The sequence below is a fragment of the Amphibalanus amphitrite genome, unplaced genomic scaffold (assembly GCF_019059575.1).
Source record: "Amphibalanus amphitrite isolate SeventyFive unplaced genomic scaffold, NRLGWU_Aamphi_draft 000304F_arrow, whole genome shotgun sequence".
NCBI classification, from domain to species: Eukaryota; Metazoa; Arthropoda; class Thecostraca; order Balanomorpha; family Balanidae; genus Amphibalanus; species Amphibalanus amphitrite.
Genome location: NW_024881799.1, coordinates 99,964 through 118,259, shown reverse-complemented (window position 1 = coordinate 118,259; position 18,296 = coordinate 99,964). Strand labels below are relative to the sequence as shown.

General features: G+C 48.2%; 2 protein-coding genes across 9 annotated transcripts; both read left to right on the top strand.

Annotated features, from left to right (window-relative positions):
* The first annotated feature begins 24 nt into the window (after positions 1-24).
* On the top strand, positions 25-5,158 carry LOC122387984 (protein LLP homolog). 8 transcript variants are annotated; one of them, XM_043378705.1, is made up of 3 exons: positions 25-121; positions 3,061-3,255; positions 4,630-5,158. In XM_043378705.1, the coding sequence occupies exons 2-3, from the start codon at positions 3,096-3,098 to the stop codon at positions 4,854-4,856; spliced, it is 387 nt and encodes a 128-aa protein (XP_043234640.1). In that variant the 5' UTR covers positions 25-121; positions 3,061-3,095; the 3' UTR covers positions 4,857-5,158. The 8 variants fall into 8 exon arrangements, with proteins under 8 accessions (XP_043234640.1, XP_043234639.1, XP_043234646.1 ...); XM_043378704.1 differs by having other exon boundaries at positions 40-125; XM_043378711.1 differs by lacking the exon at positions 25-121 and adding an exon at positions 123-160.
* An 888-nt stretch (positions 5,159-6,046) lies between these two features.
* On the top strand, positions 6,047-16,534 carry LOC122387966 (probable G-protein coupled receptor Mth-like 1). Its single transcript, XM_043378676.1, has 7 exons — positions 6,047-8,170; positions 8,559-8,874; positions 10,025-10,103; positions 10,609-10,796; positions 14,521-14,668; positions 14,940-15,029; positions 16,016-16,534. Exons 1-7 carry the CDS (start codon positions 6,689-6,691, stop codon positions 16,356-16,358), a joined length of 2,646 nt encoding a protein of 881 aa, XP_043234611.1. The 5' UTR covers positions 6,047-6,688; the 3' UTR covers positions 16,359-16,534.
* The last annotated feature ends 1,762 nt before the right edge of the window (positions 16,535-18,296 follow it).

The following is an 18,296-nucleotide window of genomic DNA, read 5'->3' as shown; positions in this document are numbered from 1 at the left end:
TTGGCTTAGTTTCAGACTTCATATTACGACAGTAGAATAAGGGAAGAAAATATCGAAAATATTTTGTCTCTGATGCGTCAGATTCCGCGCACACGCTGTCTACAACACGCGCGAGGTGAAGGTAGGTGAGTTTTGCTCGATTTTAAGGAGTTATGAAGGGGTAAGGGAATTATTTCATTTATTCAAGCGTATATTTTTGTTTTGTTATACTTCTTTTCTTTCTTTCCTTTGGACGCTTGAGCCTCGCGGCTACGCTAACGCGCCTTAACCCAACAACAACAGCATTTTCTATCTTTCCTGTTCCTCCTGATAAATACTTCTTTTGTTAAGAAGTATCAGGGGGACTGCTATGTGTTTTCAGGTCATATATCATCTGAAGGCAATTTGAATTGGGTTGGTGGCTCTTTGGTGGCTCAGCCCTCAGGTCGGACGCCGGTGAAAACTGAAGGGCGCCGGAGGGCATAATGAGTCGCGTAACATTTAGAACTTCTCCCCCTCTGTGGGCCTTCAAAATGCTAAATGTCACGTGGTTGTGCGGATGAATTTCACGAGCCTTGATCAAATCGCCCCAGGCGCCCTGTTTTCACCATCGTCCCTCAGGTCTGGGACTGGATGTTGTATTTAAGCGCTACACATTGTAGATAGGTATCCACATAAATCTCGCCACGTTTTTGCCTCATACATTATCTCGTTTTCCAGCCTGTTGTTCTAATGTCATGCTACTGCACTCACAGTGTTGATGTGTGCTGCCGCATTGCAATGGTGATTCATTACAGTGGGGGAAACTGTGGTCAAATCTTCTATTTTTGGAAGCCTTCCATTTTTGGAAGGACCTTCCATAAATGGGTATGCATTTTCCAAAAATGGAAGGCTTCCAAAATTGGAAGGTCTAATCTCAGTGTTCCCAACTGTGATTCACATTCTTTAATTTAAGTTACGGCCTTTTTAAATGTGTAACATTAATAGTTGATTTTGCCATTTATGATCATTGATATAAGGAGAAGCAGCAGTGCTAGTGTTGGTAATACAGGCATGCTATGTCAATGTACATAGTGATATAATAGCATGGTGTCCTGGCGCACTGCTCTCTTTTTCTACTTCTAGAGGACACATAGAAATTCAGAAGAGAAAACAGCTGGTCAATAACCAACCAGGAGGAACACAGCTATAGCCCTGACAAAAAATGGTTTAAATTAAACTTACTATTCCTCATATAAATTGAAGATTCATGCTCCTTCGATAGAAAGTAACACGAAAAACGGCGCAGCAACGCCTATTTAATTCGTCCCATATTCCGGAAAAAACATTGAAAAATGACGAGACCTCCACCCAAATGTTTGGCAAAAGCCTTAAAAAATTGAAATCAACCACACAATATGCTAATAAATGCAGAAAACGGCAACAAATACAAGTTTTACTCGCCACTACACTCCCGAAACCGCCGCACTCTGTCCAGACAATTCCGCACTGTAAATAAAGTCGGCGGTATCGAACAAGCATGGCCCGTCACTAAAGTACTTTTAAGGATATTTACTTTTCGTTTCTGATGCTTTTTGCTTACAAAATGTTTGATAAAGTCTTATAAAACCATCGTTTGTCGGTAAATTTTTGTCAATTTTCCACGACTCATTACTTTGAAAAATTACCTAAAATACATCCACGCTAGGATTTAGGCATCCACGCTAGATTATGGACACTTCACTATGGCGAATAGAAAGCGACCAGGGGCGATAGTCGCATTTGCCTCATGTTCGGCGGAAATCGGTAAGTTCCAACATATGCGCAACATTTTCTATATTTGGGTACGATGACGTCGTCAGCGTACCCATTTTTGGAAGGTGCGTACCCATATATAGAAAATCCTTCCAAAAATGGAAGGCTTTCTAAAAATGGAAGATTTGACCACAGTTTCCCCGACTGATTACCACTTAGCATGACAACTGTAAAGGGTCTGCATAAGTTAGGGTGATGAATCCTAACCAGCCATACTGTGTAGGCTAAAAATCGCCATGGGGATATATTTAAGAAATACAAAATTTTACTGTAACCAACAAGCTCTGTGGTATTTTCAGGAATTGAGTAATAAGTGATTGAGTTGAATTTATTGTCAGGACCATTCATGCTGTGGGTGTTATAGTCTCACATCAAATGGCACATTGCTGAGACCAAGGCTGTAGAGTGTAGAGCCAATGGATTTTTATCAACTCGTGACTCTCCCACTCTGACTCCAGACAAGTGTTGACTTACTGACTCCAACTTTGACTCCACAGCCCTGCCAGTTCTGCAGAGTTGATGGATTTTAGGTGACTGACTCCAGCTCCAGTTTCCCAAATTGACTGACTCCAGTCAGAACTGTTGACTCTACCTGACTCAGACTCTGACTTTGCAGCCCTGGCTAAGATACAGAATCAATATGCATAAAACATTGGGTAGATAATGTTTTATTAAAGCATGCTGCTCAGTAGGTATACACAATGCAGATTATAAAACAGGTAGAACCACTATCTGAAAGGATATGAGGGCCATAGGCCCATAACTAAGAATGTGAGACAAGCAGAGCTAAGACAAATCACATTCTCTGCCATATTGTATTTGGTTGGTACTCTAACCACTGCTTGGCCACTGACCACAAATCATATCGCTGCTCCTGCTGAGAGCAAACAGTGAGCGGCAGCTAGCCCTGGCTCTAGCTATTAATCAGCTCTGGCGGAAATGGACACTCCCACTGAGTTACAGGAGTGGCTAACTTTGGTGTTGAGTGCTCTTGCGAGGAACATATTGTTATAATAACTCAAAATGAATGACCTTTTCGAATTTGCCAATTGGCACAAATTTGTGCCAATTGCTTGTCTGATGATGCCCTGTGGGCGAAAATTCACCTAAATACCTACATCATTTTCGACATTTAAACTTTCTATATTCGAGGAAAAGGTCATTCATTTTGAGTGGCTAACTTCCTTTCATTGCGTTCCATGCCGCCATGGCCCATCTATTGCATCTACAGTTGATCTGTTTGCTTCATATGGTATCCATCCTCATCACTGCCACCGACCGTTTCAGTCTCGGGTCTCGCCACCCCCACCTAGCCGGCCACCATGGGGAAGAGTATGCGCAGCAAGCGGAAGCAGAAGCTGAAGCGGGAGCGCCGTGAGAAGTTCAAGGTGAAGGAGCTGAAGAAGCTGAAGGACATGCTGCGCGCGGCCGGGGAGAACGTGGACGGCGCCTCGGAGGCAGTCATGGTGGACGCGGAGGAAAGTGAGTCGGGCAGCGGGGGGAGGGCAGTTCTCGCAAATAGCGTAAACACGGTGGTACGTAGCGCCACCGAATTTCAGACACACTATGGGGATCTATTTCACACATGCCCTGTGAATTTTGAATCTCAGCCTGAGACTCGCTAGCTCACAATAACCGGTGCATTGTCTAATAACATTGAAATTGTACTGTTTTTTATGAAGCCTAGAGTTTTGCACCGATTTTATTCAGACTTGCAGGATTTAGTAAACTCACCGAGAGCCATAGCATGTATCCCGGTTTTTCGAATTAGGTTGGCACGAGGTTATCTGAAGGTCATGATGACTTATGGGATTTTTTTTTTCGAGTAGCCCCAATTGTGAAAATGTGAGAAATAGACGCTCCATTTCAACCTTTTTATGTTGTACTTCCTCAGTTTATATATCAATACGCGACTTAGTTCGCGACATTTGCTGTAAGAACGCGGTCAAACTATGTTTTTGCTTATAACTTGGCACACAGTGAAGCTGGAGCTGAAACATTGGCGTTAGGGTATTCCTTTTGAGCAGCCAAGTCGAATACTATGCGATAGGATGCATTTGGTGAGATTATGAACCTACTTTTACCCTTTAAATGACCTTTAGAAGTTTACTTTAACTCGTATAAAGTACCTACATCATTCGATGCTATTGACGTTCTGATTTCACTGGTGCTGTTATTTTTGCTCTATCTTTCCTAGAAGAAAAGTTTAAGCCATTTCCGCTCCCGCTCCATTTCAACATTTTTATGTTGTACTTCCTCAGTTTATATATCAATACGCGACTTAGTTCGCGACATTTGCTGTAAGAACGCGGTCAAACTATGTTTTTGCTTATAGCTTGGCACACACTATGGGGGAATTCACATTTTTTCACCCATCCCAGTACGAGCAAACCCCATTATTATAACCCCGTTTATATTAAACACGCTTTTGGCGTGTTTTAGCGAAATTTTTAACTTGTATAAAGTACTACATCATTCGATGTTTTTAACGTGCTGAGTACTCCGGCTGAGTTCACTGGTGCTTTTATTTTTGCTCTATCTTTCCTAGAAGAAAGGTTATAAGCCCAAAGCTTTTGACGTGTATTAGCGAAATATTCACCTTCATACCCTCCAAAAGTCAAAACCCCCTTAAATACTGACCTAAAATCTCCAAATTGGCACAGGGGCGAGATTTTCTATCGGTCCACCTACCCTGTAAATTTGGCATTTTGAACTAATCGCTGCGGGGGGTTAACCCTCGCCTTGGCCAGGCGAGGGTTAATCTCACTTTTCATTGAGGCAGGTAATCGTTTTTCAAACCCCATATCACATCGCACTTATATCCATCACTACTAATCGTCTCGCTCCCTCCCACAGTGAAGTCGAAGCGGACCAAGAAGAAGCCAGAGGAGCTGGCCGAAGGCGAAGAGGCGATGGAAGTTACCAAGGAGAAGACCTCCTCCTTCCACCCGGTTACACTGAAGAACGAGCACGGCAACTACCCGGTCTGGATGAACCGGCGACAGATCAAACGGCACAAGAAGCTGACCTCCAAGACGGCAGACGAGGGCTACAAGAAGGGACGCAAGAGGAGGAAGCTGTAACCTATCCGGCTAGGGAGTGGGGGGGGGGCGGGGTATGGCGAGGTACCGGGCGTTGGGTATCTGTGACGGTCTCTCGCGGTGCTGTTTCTATAATGAAACCAGACATTAATTTCCACTAGTGTCGGAGGGAGGACCTGTGTGATGTCTCCGCCGTATTAAGTAGACTTGACGTACAAGAAACGGCTATCACCACCGCCGGGCCTTATTCACTAAGAGGTACGTCTCCAGAGTTACGCCGCTACATGCGGTTTGATCAGTGGTGTTACAAGTGACGGATACAATAAAACACAGGCACAAATGTATTTGTCAATTTTGCATTTTTACTTTTCTGACATACTACATTTCGCCCTACACCCGGTTATAGCAGAGGGTGAAATAGGTCACCGGTTCGATCACATTTTTTGCATTCTTACCAACCACACAGCAAACGCGATGCGGTAGATGCCGCGTCCTCAATCGCATTGCCATGCCATAGCAACCGCGCAAAGACTTCGTTTGTCGCCTGATACTGGCTGCAGTGGTTTGCTTCCGAGCGTTTCGTTTGCCGTGGGCGTGTGAGATTGCCAATTTCCCTGGGACCAATTCGTCATGGATCAACACTCAACAGTGCTACGAAAAGCACTGGAAAAGCTGTATACCTACTTTGAATGCGCACGTTGAGCAGCCGTTATTGGGTGCTCCGGACATGCTTGGCATGGCAAACATGGTCAAACTGCGTCCATTTTTAGAATGCCTCCTACGAGCTGGCGTGAAACCAACGTTAATGAATTATGCTGCTTAGGGTTCTGGAAGTCGGACTGAGATAAAAATTATCAAGTCAAATTTGAGCGATTTTGTTCGACCTATGCTAATTAAGACTGCTTTGCTGTGACGGTGAAGCCGTTGACATTCGTAATCGTGTAGAGCCTAGCTGAAAAAAAAACAATGTCGTATGGCGCAATGGACTCAACCGGTATATTATGATTCACCATGTAAATCCCACGATCAGTCTACTCGACAGTGAACATATGGTGTCCCGGTTACTACAATCCGGTCTCACTTACCACATGGCTATCCGATTCAGCGCAGGTTCACGATTTGGCCGTTAGGCGGCGCTTCGGTCACGGTGCGAGTCTGCGAGCCACCGACCCGCCGTGGGGGCGTGGGGGGGGGGGGACGGCTCGGCAGCCGCTAAGTTCGGTGTTGCAGACAGACGCGTGGTGACGGTGGTCCAGGCAGGTTGTGGAACTGGGGTGGAGAGAGTGGAAGGACCACATTCACAAGACGGCGGAGAGTGCCGACTGACAAGTATCTCAGACTTGTGGATAACGTTTAACACTGTTGCAAGCGTAGTGTCAAAATATCGGAGCTTCCCGATTTTCTCGAAGCTTATGAGAAAGCGATTCCAACTAACAACATTGGAGGGAAGGTAGAGTGGATTACGTTTTAGTGCGAAGCTCGCATATGCTGTGAAGCCAAGGGATGGTGGATGGAGAGCCATGACTAATCGTAATCGGCGTCTCGTTCTTATCCGTTGACAGCCACGTGAATGCAAACTGGGTGCTATTGACCCGTCAAATGGTAATGTAATAACTCCGATTAGGTATTGGGTACTGGGTACTCCGATTACAGCTATTACTGGTTATCAGCGTTGACTCACCTCAGTTGAAGAGGTGCTCTCGAACGTTGCACTACCATGCGTGGTAGCCGTCCTCTATGAGAAACACGAGGCCGAGTAGGTACATTTAAAGGTCGATGGTTCTGCAGACAACAGTGCAAAGTGTGAAAGAGCGTTGGTGGTTTTCTGACACAGGCAGGCAACTGTGGATTACCGGGTATCTCAACGTACCGTGATGGGTTTCAAACGGTGTGTTGGCTTCATGCATGTTTGTTTAGTGTTTACGGTGGTAATTATTGTGGTAAATAGTCAGGGACAGGAGGATCAAGTGCATCGGATACGACAACGACGGGAGTCGGAGTCGCAGTCTGAGGACCTCCAGGAGGAGCAGTCTCACCCGTTACAGCAGTCTCAGCAGCAGCAGCTGCAACATCAACGGGAAGAGCAGCAGGAACAGGAGCAACAGCAACGGCGGCAGCGGGAGCAGCAGCTGCCGCGTCAACAGAGGGAGCATGATGACGGACAACAGCTTCAACGGCAGCAGCAGGAGCAGCTCGACTCGCAGACGCAGGTGGAAAATGAGGCTCGGACATCAGTATCGCCGTCGCCAACTGTCCAACCACGCATCGGGCCTACCGACTCCGCAACGGATAACTCTCAGCAGGATCCTCACCAAGCTGAGACGGATGGCCGACAGCAGAGGCTAACGGAAACCCAGGGTCACGACGAGGAGATTGATGCTTACACCACTGAGGTCGTGACTGATGTTAGCCGGGATCAAGAGCTGCAACAGGTAGAGGAGGGAGAAGACGAGGAAGGACAAACACAGACAGTGAGGATAGAAGACGAAGATTTACAGCAACAGCTAGAAGACGGAGAAGTGGTGGTCGAAGAGGAAGAAGACGAAGTGCTATCGGACTTGCCGTCGAGCCTGCCGACCCTGCGCTGGGGCGAGGCGGCCACCATCACCAAGTGCTGTCCGCCCGAGGAGGTGCTGGTCCGACAGACCGACGGCCAGCCGCCCACCTGCCAGCCGGTGCCGGCCGACCAGCGCTGGCGGCCACTGCTGCTCAACGGCCGCTCGGGCCAGCGCGTGGCGCCCAGCGCGCGCTCGGCGCTGGTCTCCGGTAACGTCAGCTGCGCCGGCCAGCACTTCTGGCTGGACTCGACGGCCGGGGATCGGTTCGAGCTGCTCACCACGGGCCACCTGTACATGCGGCGCGCCGACGCGCTGCTGGCGCCGCTGTCGTTCTGCGCCGACCGGCTGCTCTCGCGGCCGGAGCGGCCGCCGGAGGAGGCCGGACCGCCGGCGCCGCTGCGGGCCGGCCGGGCGGCGCGCGTCTGCACCCTCTCGCTGCAGGAGCGCAGCTCTCTGCTGGACGAGCACACGCTGTGGCCGGCCTGCGCGCGGCGCCGCTGCCTGCGCAAGTGCTGTCCGCGCGGCCTCAAGGTGCGCTGGCACGACCAGCTGTGTGTGCCGCAGACGGGCGAGCGGCCGTGGCGACCCGGCTTCTGGCAGCAGGCCGGCAACGTCACCGACTACCTGACCGTGGCCGGCAACCCGCCGTGTCGGGCTGACGACGGCTCCTTCCGCAAGGTGTTCGCCCTGGAGCCGGCCTACACGGACGACGACCAGTTCTTCCTGAAGGAGGACGGCCGTCTGTGGGTGCCGCGCCAGGAGGCCACCATCCCGCTGGAGGACTTCTGTGTTGATCAGGTGAGCTGGCTTAAGAGGCCAGCAGATGACTATATTTATTACGGATGCATCGGCTTCATCTGATCCTGAGCTTGTTCAGTCATTTTCATTTCTTCTTTCATGTACTTATTTTTCGATCATTCATTCATCCATTCATTCGTGCGTCCATTCGATCGTTCGTTCGTTCATTCATTCATTCATTCATTCATTCATTCATTCATTCATTCATTCATTCATTGGATGTCCTGCCCATTTAAAATTAGAACCGTGTTGTTCGTTCGCTTTATTTGCGAACTGATTGATCAACTATTCCATTGCTGTTTAGTTTTAGCTCGGCTAAAATTTAGCAAAGACCGGCACCTCGAAGTGACGAGCCATCTCTTCCGCCTCCCCCCCCCCCCCCCCATAGGTGGAGTACGAGCACCCGCAGAAGCCGGGCGTCCTAATCGACTATCACGCGGCGATCGTCTGTTTCGGCGAGTCGTCGGGCTCGGCGGCCGGCGCGCGCGTCTCGGCGGCCACGCACCTGTACCGCGCGCTGCTGCTGGTCTCGGCTCTGTTCCTGCTGGCCACGCTGGTCGTCTACTGCGCCGTGCCAGAGCTGCGCAACCTGCACGGCCGGTGCCTGCTCTCGCACGTGGCCGCGCTGCTGGCCGCCTACGGCTGTAACCTGGCTGCACAACTGGAGGTCGTCTACTCGAGCATGGCCGCCTGCCAGGTCACAGGTCAGTCCAGGTCATACTATACAGGTCACAGGTCGGTCGAGGTCACACTGTACAGATGACAAGGTGATCAGGGTCACACTGTAAAGGTTACAGGTCAGCCGAGGTCACACTGTTCAGGTCACAGGTCGGTCGAGATTACATGGAGGGATCACAAGGTCACTTGAGGTCACACTGTACACTGTACAGGACACTGGTCAGTCATTCACGGCCTTGACGAAAAAAAGTATTTATGTACCTCGCAGTCAGCGAGGGCTGTACGTACTCTGTGGTCTCCTGAAACAGAATAACTTTGGTCTTGGCTGGCCGGGCCAATTCACCACAAACCCAAATATGGCTCAGCTCAATCAGCATCCGCATTAGGTATGCTAAGCCCTCGAGACTGTCACTGTCCCTCTGCAGTAATGCTGCACTCCTCTCTGCTGCCGCTGTGCCTCTTTCCTGCAGTTCCTGAGTCTCCAGTTGCACATTCCAGTCGTTCCTCTCAGCTCCACTCCCAGAGGAGTTGAGATGCCGACCGCATCTGCAAACCGCATCCCGTTTACGTTATGACTAATGACATCAGTGCTCAGCGTGCGACTAATTCATTCGGCAAGCTTCAAAGATCACATATGCTTATTGCATACCTACTCTATTTACCAGGCGATTATGTATGCTGTCCGATTAGATCACACTCAAATGCGAATGCTAGGCATAGAAGGAATGTCACAGAGCTATTTTCAAAGTAACTAGACAAAACGGGTGGCCCAGCTATCGATTATTGACCGGGGTTGTTTTCTTCAAACCGACCTGTATATACGCCGATACCGGTATCATGACATTGGTTATCGTATACCTATCACATGACCTGAATACGGGGTTATGTCTACCACATTCGGCGATGAAGGTGGTATGAGCGTCAATGGTAAAATCATATGCGACCTCTGATCATTGTGGTTACGTTTTCAGTGATATTTCACTCCCCGTTATCAGTCATATGAAATTACGAGTATCGGGTCGAGGCAATAATTCTACACGTCATTCGTATTTCGTACCATTGCAAAAGCGGCTTATGCACAGATGCAGCCGTTAGGTATTGGACACTAATGTGTCGTAGGTATCTGAAACACTTCGATGCATCGACTAGCAAACTAACCGGAAGCGCTGGTTTCAGCGCTGGTGATGTACTTTTCATTTTTGGCGGCGTGTTTCTGGCTGAACGCCATGAGTTTCGACATCTGGCTGACGTTCAGGTGAGTTTTCCTCTACACCTGTGTTGTCTTTGTCCAGGCGGCACTTTGCGCTGGGATTGTGTGTTGTGCGCAATCGAGCCGTCACTGTCAAGACACCGTTGCTGACCGCAAGCCACTCCTGTAAGACCACATCCTGTACATAAGACAGGCTCCATACGACCACCGGTAATGGCAGAGCGCCATTAAATGTCCGGTTATTTCCCCGCAGAATAAGATTGCGCCGTTATTCTGTCAGCATGACGGATTACGCCAAGTCGGCGGATGTAGATTTTTAACGAGACGGTGCTGGATCGCTTTGTTTATCAAGCTGTGAATAGTAGATGATTCCCGTCCCGGTCGAACGGGTCGAACACTCCCCAAGCTATGCTCGGTTCATATTGTCTCGAAGCGTTTGACTCCGTAACTTCATTTAATTAACCGTTATCCCACTGCAATTATTCATTCACGCAATTGTTATGTTCTTTGTCGCACGTTTTGCGCTCACATGACTGTCTTCTGTCGCCAGCCGGATCCGCTCGGCAGCTCCGAACAGAAGTCAGACGGGCCGCTTCGTCAAGTACTCGCTGTACTGCTGGTGCTGCCCGCTGGTGCTCACAGCCGTGGTGCTCACCATGCAGTTCGCGCCCGACTGGCTGGTGCCGCCCGAAAACTTCATCAGGCCGCGGCTAGGAGAGCAGAGCTGCTGGTTTCCAGGTAGGTTTAGAGCTGCTGATTTCCAGGTGGGTTTTCACGCGGGATGACATTGCCAGGCGTAATGAAGACTGAATGACCAAAAGGGGATTGCCAATGGTGCAGACGGTGCCCCGACCGTTTGATCCGAACAGAAATGCACGTTGCACACTCGTGTTAGCACCAAAACCTAACTACTCGGTAAATCGGTTAGGGAAAAAGAGCGATGTTTTTGCAACAGAAATTAACTGCATGGGATATTTCAAGCCTTGGTCATTTTACGGTGAGCAGGAAATCGAGCCGAATGTATGGGTAACCACATTGTGTTATCAATCTTGGGAGTTCCGACGTCTTATGAACTTATATAGGCAGGAACAAATGCGTGCTCGTGCGCGCGATAAACGGTATAGCGCTAGCCATTGCTGTGGGCTTTCCAGGACTACTTGTTCGCTGGAATCGCATGTCTCATTCCTGGGAAAACTGGACTATGAGCTAGCGCCTAGACCCTCTTACAACGCCCTGCTTCTATGTGTGTTGCCTATTCGGGACGTTCAGTACAGCAAAGTTTATCGAGGTCGACGTACAGTCCATCTCCGTAAAGTGGCGTGCGGAGTCAACTTCATAGCCTGGCGCGGTCTTGGAAAAACACCATCACTCAGCGGACAGAACCGTAAGTGGTGGGGTTTCCTGCGTAACTGCCGTCTGGTCTGTGACAAACGAGAACCCGGACGAGTTGTGACGAACGTTTTGTCCGCAATGAGACGACGAGGGGAATTGGCTAGGCGCTGGGAGAGTGGGAGGAGAGTACCAACCGCTGTACCCAGCACACTGACGATAAAAACTCGGTCAGGCTATTCAAACAAAATCATCTCTTCATTCATTCTACGGGAGCACGATATTTCTCTGGCAGTGCGTACTCATAGGTACCTATACAATATACATCCATGCGTGTGGGTAAAGGTGCGTCTTACTGCTTTTTATTCGGGGCAATACTCTCTTCACCAATATCATATTTATGGAAGTCATAAAATGTAGCGCGGGCTGCCCTTTTATTCACTGGAAACCAATTTATAGTCATTTTTATGTTATCCCGATATTTAGTGATTGCTGCAACACTTAGTGGTGATCGTTTGAACTTTTAAGAACTTTTGTACAGTGCCGGAGCTGGGGTAGACCTATGGGCTATGTTCATTACGGCAATTGAAGGATCATCCCCCCATCGGTGTTGTATAATTCTGGCTGGCTGTCTTGGCCTCAGTTGGCCTCAGCCTTTGGGCCCTAATAACTGCGTCGCAGGGTGCCGTCTTCTAACGGATGTTCCATTACTTGAATTGCCGCGCATCGCGTGTGTTAATGCACGCTGTCTGAGTAATGAGGAGATCAGTAAGATGTTGGTATAAAATCGGCGAGACACTGTTGCCTGCTATACTTCGTGCGTGCCGCACGCATGGATAATTTGCGCCGCGGGAGGCAGACAATCGCATTTAGTTAGGACAGCGTAAGGAATAAGGAGCTTTGCACACGAAGTGGGTGTCGGAATTTCACACAACTAGTCCGTTTCGTTGATGAAAAGATATCTCTGACAGGTGATAATGTTTGTCTACTTTAAGTGGAACTGTGGCCCAAGATGGGAGCAATGATAGCGCATTGCGTGCTGTTACAAATTCACTTATCAAATGGTTGTATGTGGACGATTTCGCTTGCTTATCAAACAACAGCTCTTGAAACTGCTTCGGGGCTCGTTGATACAATTCCATCCAGATGCTACACTGGAATAGAATGTGTTTATACGATAGAGACCATTGGACAGCGATTGATGCGACACAGGTCGCGGGCCTGTTGCAGACAGCGTCCATTCTAACTCGATAAACACTGGAGCGCCTTGATACGTATACGTTTCAATACAAATTGCAAATATCTATTGCGAAACAATGTAGACATCTCCTAGGTAGTTGATCCGTTTGTACTAATTATAGCAGACAGCAGATAAGTCATATTTTTAAAGGACACAAATAATGGTGAGGAGACAGGATAGACTCAAGGTCCAGATAATATGTGTTGAGGTGCGCCCGTAACGCGAGAGACGTGACAAGCACACGAGGCCGTGACGACTGTTACGTGACGCCGGCCCGCTGGGCTAGCTCGCCGCCGTCTGCCATCACGTCACATCAGTTACGTGACGTGACTGGCTGTTTGCATGCAACTCTACCCGAATAACAAGCTGAAGCTCACGTGGCTTTTGGCCGGGCAGTATCCTTGCGTAATCCGGTGTAATGAAAGGTATGCTAGAGCTCAAATGATATAGCGACAAAAAGGGTGACAAGCTCAAAGCCAGCCAGTTTGCTAACGAGCGAAAAACATTCAACTTGTCTAAATCTCAAAAGAGCAATTACAACTACAACTCTTATATGAAATATCTCGTATTTTTCCTTTAGGGTCACCGTGCCAATCCACCAATGAACTGAACTCTTAAAAAGTGCACGTACGATGCACACACAATGCACGACCTGAGCATTTGAGCAGTGTGCACTTTGCACAGTGCACATATCACAACCATGTAGGTAAACATAGTCGTATAAGCATCGATACCGATATTACACCAACCTCCTCCAAACGGCGTCACCACGGTACGTTTGAGGTCTGCACGCTTGTCTGAGCGGCTTTGATATCATTTGTCAGTAGGTTACAAAGCATGGCCCAAAGCGAGACCATAACGGTTCATTTCGCCGAAGCGTCCCACAGCCCAGACTCTTGGTTGTCACTCGGGATCCATATAGCTCAGCTTGCAGTTCGTTTAACGGCTGAATGTGAAAGGGAAGCTGGAAACGTATTTGAGGCGTATTTTTTCAAGCTGATCCGTTTGACATATTCCCTATGCAGTATGCACCTATCATATATAGGTTCACACGCATTCATGCATGTAACACACATATGGGCATGTTTCCTTTGGAACAGCTCCACGTCCACGCTCGTGGCTAGTGAACGTTTACCCGACAGTGAAGGTAGCTCTACTCTGGTAGGCCTGGTAGGTACCGCCGTAGATCAGACGACGTGATATCAGTTTACGCGTGTAGTAGCATGAATGACGTCATTTATGTTCGGTGATGCGGCGGCGCCGAAGGGCTATCACTGGCTGTTTCTGTTGGCGCTCGTTGGGTGATCGAGTCAAGGGTAAGAGGCTTCAGGTCGTCACAGCTCAGGCAGCCGACCGACCGACTCTGGCCGAAAGGAGCGGTCAGGACAGGGCCACACGGACGGGGAAACGTCCATGTGCACAGTCTTTGAGAAGCCACCGGCGGATTCAGGTTAATCCCTCGGTCGCGGGCACAATCCCCTCCCCGTGGCGTCCGAATTTAAAGCATTATTTACAGGGGTTTATAACTCCCCCCTCCCCGTGTCCACCAAGATGGGTCAGTGACGACCGTCTTTGCAAGAGGTCACAATCATAAGTCACTGGTAACCGGAGCAGCACATTCGTATTTCGTGCGCTTTGATAAAGCTGTTTTTGCCGACTGAAACGCACATATTCACCTACTGACCCCATTGCTCCTGTCCTATATTTCGATATCCACCAGCCGTTTTTGTTGCCAGTCCCGGTAAAGAAGACGTTGCTCTGGTTTCCTTCCGCTATCCGGCTGTACCGCGCGCTGATTCCTCACATTGCTTTGTTGCTCAATGCTCATTCATTTATGACGTGTCTGACATATTGCAACCAGCGGAAGATGAGTCATCGTTTGCGACATTTCAGGGAGCCTGGAGATGCTGGTCTACTTCCACGTCCCCATTCTGGTGCTGATGACGGCTAACCTCGTCTTCTTCGTGCTCACCGCCAAGAACCTTCTTCAGACCGAGAAGGATACTCGCATGGCCGGCAGGCAGAAGAAGGGCATTGAGAAGTACGTACTTCTCGGTTTCATAGGGTTTCATTGAAGGTGCTGCCGAGTTCCGCATTTTTATGGAAGCTTTTTGTTTCCTCAATTGTCTGGCATTACCCGCGGAACATGCCTATTCTCGCAAACTACGGAGTACCTATAGTCTATACTGATGCGTGTACCTATTTGCTTGCTTAACCGGCCCCTATCATTACTAGACTGATGCGAATGAAATGAAAACATGCCTGCAACCACCCTTATTTAGTCTGTCACCTGACACCATTTTCTGTTGCAGGTTCAAAATCTACGTGAACCTGTTTATTGTGATGGGCGTGGCGTGGATAGCCGAGGCGCTGTCCGTACACCTGGGACCTAAGGAGGTCTGGTGAGTGTCTGCCTGTTCTGCGGGTCCTAATTGTGCCCACTGCCCATTCATTAAGCTGCTAATTATCGCTGTCAGTGGAAAACCCGTGACGAACTTATCGCGTCAGGGCGCGCCAGCTGCGCCTGCGAGCCACACTGCTGTTGGCCCAATCTGCCGTCTTATTGACAGTGCAGAGACCAGTTGTACCCAATTACTTGACTTCATAGTCTCATTTACAGAGTACCATCTGATCTTTGTCACCACGCAACATAACACAGTCATGGACTGGGTAATTAGTCCGATAGACTTTTCCCTCCCATTTTACATGGCAATAAAACCGCATTCTCTTTTCTCTTACAAATATTGACGCACACATCGGTCAGGGTTCGATACGTGCTACATGAACTGTGGAGTTGTTCTCAAGTTATTTTAATGCCCATACATCGCACAACGGTGCATACCTACATTAGTACATTTTAATCCGTCGAATGTCACCGAAGGGTGTTTGAGAATGCATTCGACCCCTGTGACCTTTCTAAGTCTAATAACGTCGTCAGTGCTGATGCCTTTGTGCGGTTTACTGTCGTAAGTTTCTGGCGCGTGTCTTGCCGCAATTTATGGGCGACGTTTCTGTCAACATCACCAGGCCACTTCCTGCCGTAATGGGATGGCTCATGGCATTGGTAATGAATGGCCCAGCGCCAGCTAACAGGTATCCAAATTTGAACCTGTTCCTTACGGCTCGCGAGATCCACCTCTGCATCGATAGATTCTGATCCATTTTCGCACTTCTTTTAGGCGCAATAAATCACTTTCATCCTGCCGATTAAATTTAAACCGTCTTTGTAAAAAAAAAAAAACATGAAAAAACATGAAGTGCCAAAGTGTCATCCGATGCAGACAAGCTGCATCCATGAGTCAAGGACGTGGCCACCGTCATCGTCGTCATCCTACAGTATCATTTAATGTTGATCGGCTGGTTGATCGGTTTCCTTTCCTTTCTACAGGATTATAACGGACGTCTTCAACGCTCTGCAAGGCTTCTTCATCTTCATCTTGTTCACGCTCCGCCAAAACACGCGCAATACTATCCGCAGGCACTTCGCCTCCTCCCCGCTATGCGGCCGCTGCTGCCCGTCCACCGTCCATCTGCCGGGCTTCTCTTCGTCCCGCAAGACGGCGAGCACCTCCGTGCCCTCTGGGGAGGCTGGGGAGGCCTCCCAGCAGCACCGACAGCAGCAGGGGGAGGCCGGGGAGGGGTCACCAGCGCGGGAGACTGCCGCACTGTGCGGCACCGCTGCGGATCCGGAGCAGGAGGAGGAGGTTATCGGTAGGGAAGACGCAAGCTAATTGGTCCGTTTATTGAACTTTGTTGTTGCTTATTTATGTAATACGAAGGATTTATATTTTTGTTCAGTGTGGTTGAAGCGTCGATGCTTCAAAGTGGTGAGATTATAATTGGAATCATCAACTGAGTTGTTTATTGTTTATCGAGGTTGTTGTTTATCGAGACTAGGCGTAGTAAATGTTTCCTACATGCCGGGGTATGTCTTAAGCACAGCACGAGCCGGGCAGTAAAACTATGACCAAGAAACTGTCGGTGTCAGAATGCCATGTTATTTGATAGGCCGGGCAGGAAACAAAAGTTTACTGCCCGAGTTTACTGCCCAGGGCAATGACCTCTAAACTACAGTTTATCGCATTAGCCCAGAGGTATAATTGATAGGGAATGTATAATTGACATCATTATTGCATGATATTTGCCGCGTAAAATTAGAAAACTAACATTTTTTTTTGGTAAAAAAATATCTGCTCTGCTTATTAAGGGTTTTGAAATGCTTAGTATTGGTTACAAAGCCGAAATTATGGCAAGATATGCTCCTATTAATCGAAATCCGTTATCGCTTGTTTCTTATCTTCGTTTGATATGTCCACTGATACCTTGGGCCTAAGTTATTGCGTTATTATTTGACAGTTGTAGTCCTTTCCTCGAGACAAACATGTAAAATATGGAAAATATAATGTATTTCACGAAAGTTTAGCCATAGGTCATCAACAAAGTACGATTACATAAATAAAGAAAAGATTCTTGCAAGGGCACTGGAAAATTCACGTTTAATCACTAGGAATATTACACCTTCTACCTTCTTCTTGTTCTTATGTCGTGGCAAATTATTCATGCATGATGTTCCTTGGATATCCAATTGTTGTGCCATTCTGAGTTGATATTTTCAGACGCGAATCTTTTTGAAGTGAGGTATTTTGATGCATTTTCTTCTATAAATTTCCTTTAAAGCTTTATCCACAGCAGTAGCGCAATCACTGTTCGGAAACTATGGACAAAACAATTGTATAAGTGTCACCAAAACCTGTCGAAACTACTTAGCATGTATGCGGCATGTAGGAAAAATCTTACTGACCTCAGCCGTACGAAATTATTTGGAAACTCGGTTTGCAAAATTTGACTCCGGCCCTCGTGCTTCGCACTCGGGCCTACGTCAATTTTGCAAACCTCGTTTCCAAATAATTTCGTCGGCCCGGTCAGTAATATATATTCGCGACTGCCGCTCATGTTTTCAGAAGTCACTGTAATGCGAGTGAGAGACATTGGCTAACGCGTCGCTTTCAGTGAGCAGATCATGATGAACGTACGTTTGGTCTCGAGATGAGGGTACCAGCGACCAGCAGCTGAAGTCTGGACGCGGTGAATTTCTCACCTTTTCCCCTACTCGAGTGGGATCGGGATACACTTGGTCTGGGTCTGACTGCTGGGTTGCTTGCACAGCCGATAGTGGAAGGTATCCAGGCCGGATCCTAACTCTGGTCACTGGAACCCTCATCCTGAATTGATTCATGTGATGTTAACGCTTTCATTGTTGCATTGGCTAATGTTCACGGTTGACAGGTAACCTGTCCCTCATGCGCTCTGTGGTCAATGGTATATTACCATACCACACCATACGATGTAGCTTGTAAAGATGTTTCTCATGCCGCCCGGTAATGCTAGGTTAGAGTGTTCTGTGATCGATTTCTGTTGACTGTTGGCAGTATTGGCGCTTCATGTGTTTTATCAATCATATTGTTAAATGTCACGCAGTGAAGCAGCTTGTGCAAACAATATTAATCACAATATCGCTAAGTTGATGTTGTGCGATGGCTTCCCACTGCAAACAGGGCGAATTTAGCACGGATACCGTTTATTGAAGATGATTACTGGGAACTGTGAGGGATGATGCTCGCTAACCACGCATTTACATTTTAGATATCCCATTAGAGAATATTGACGGC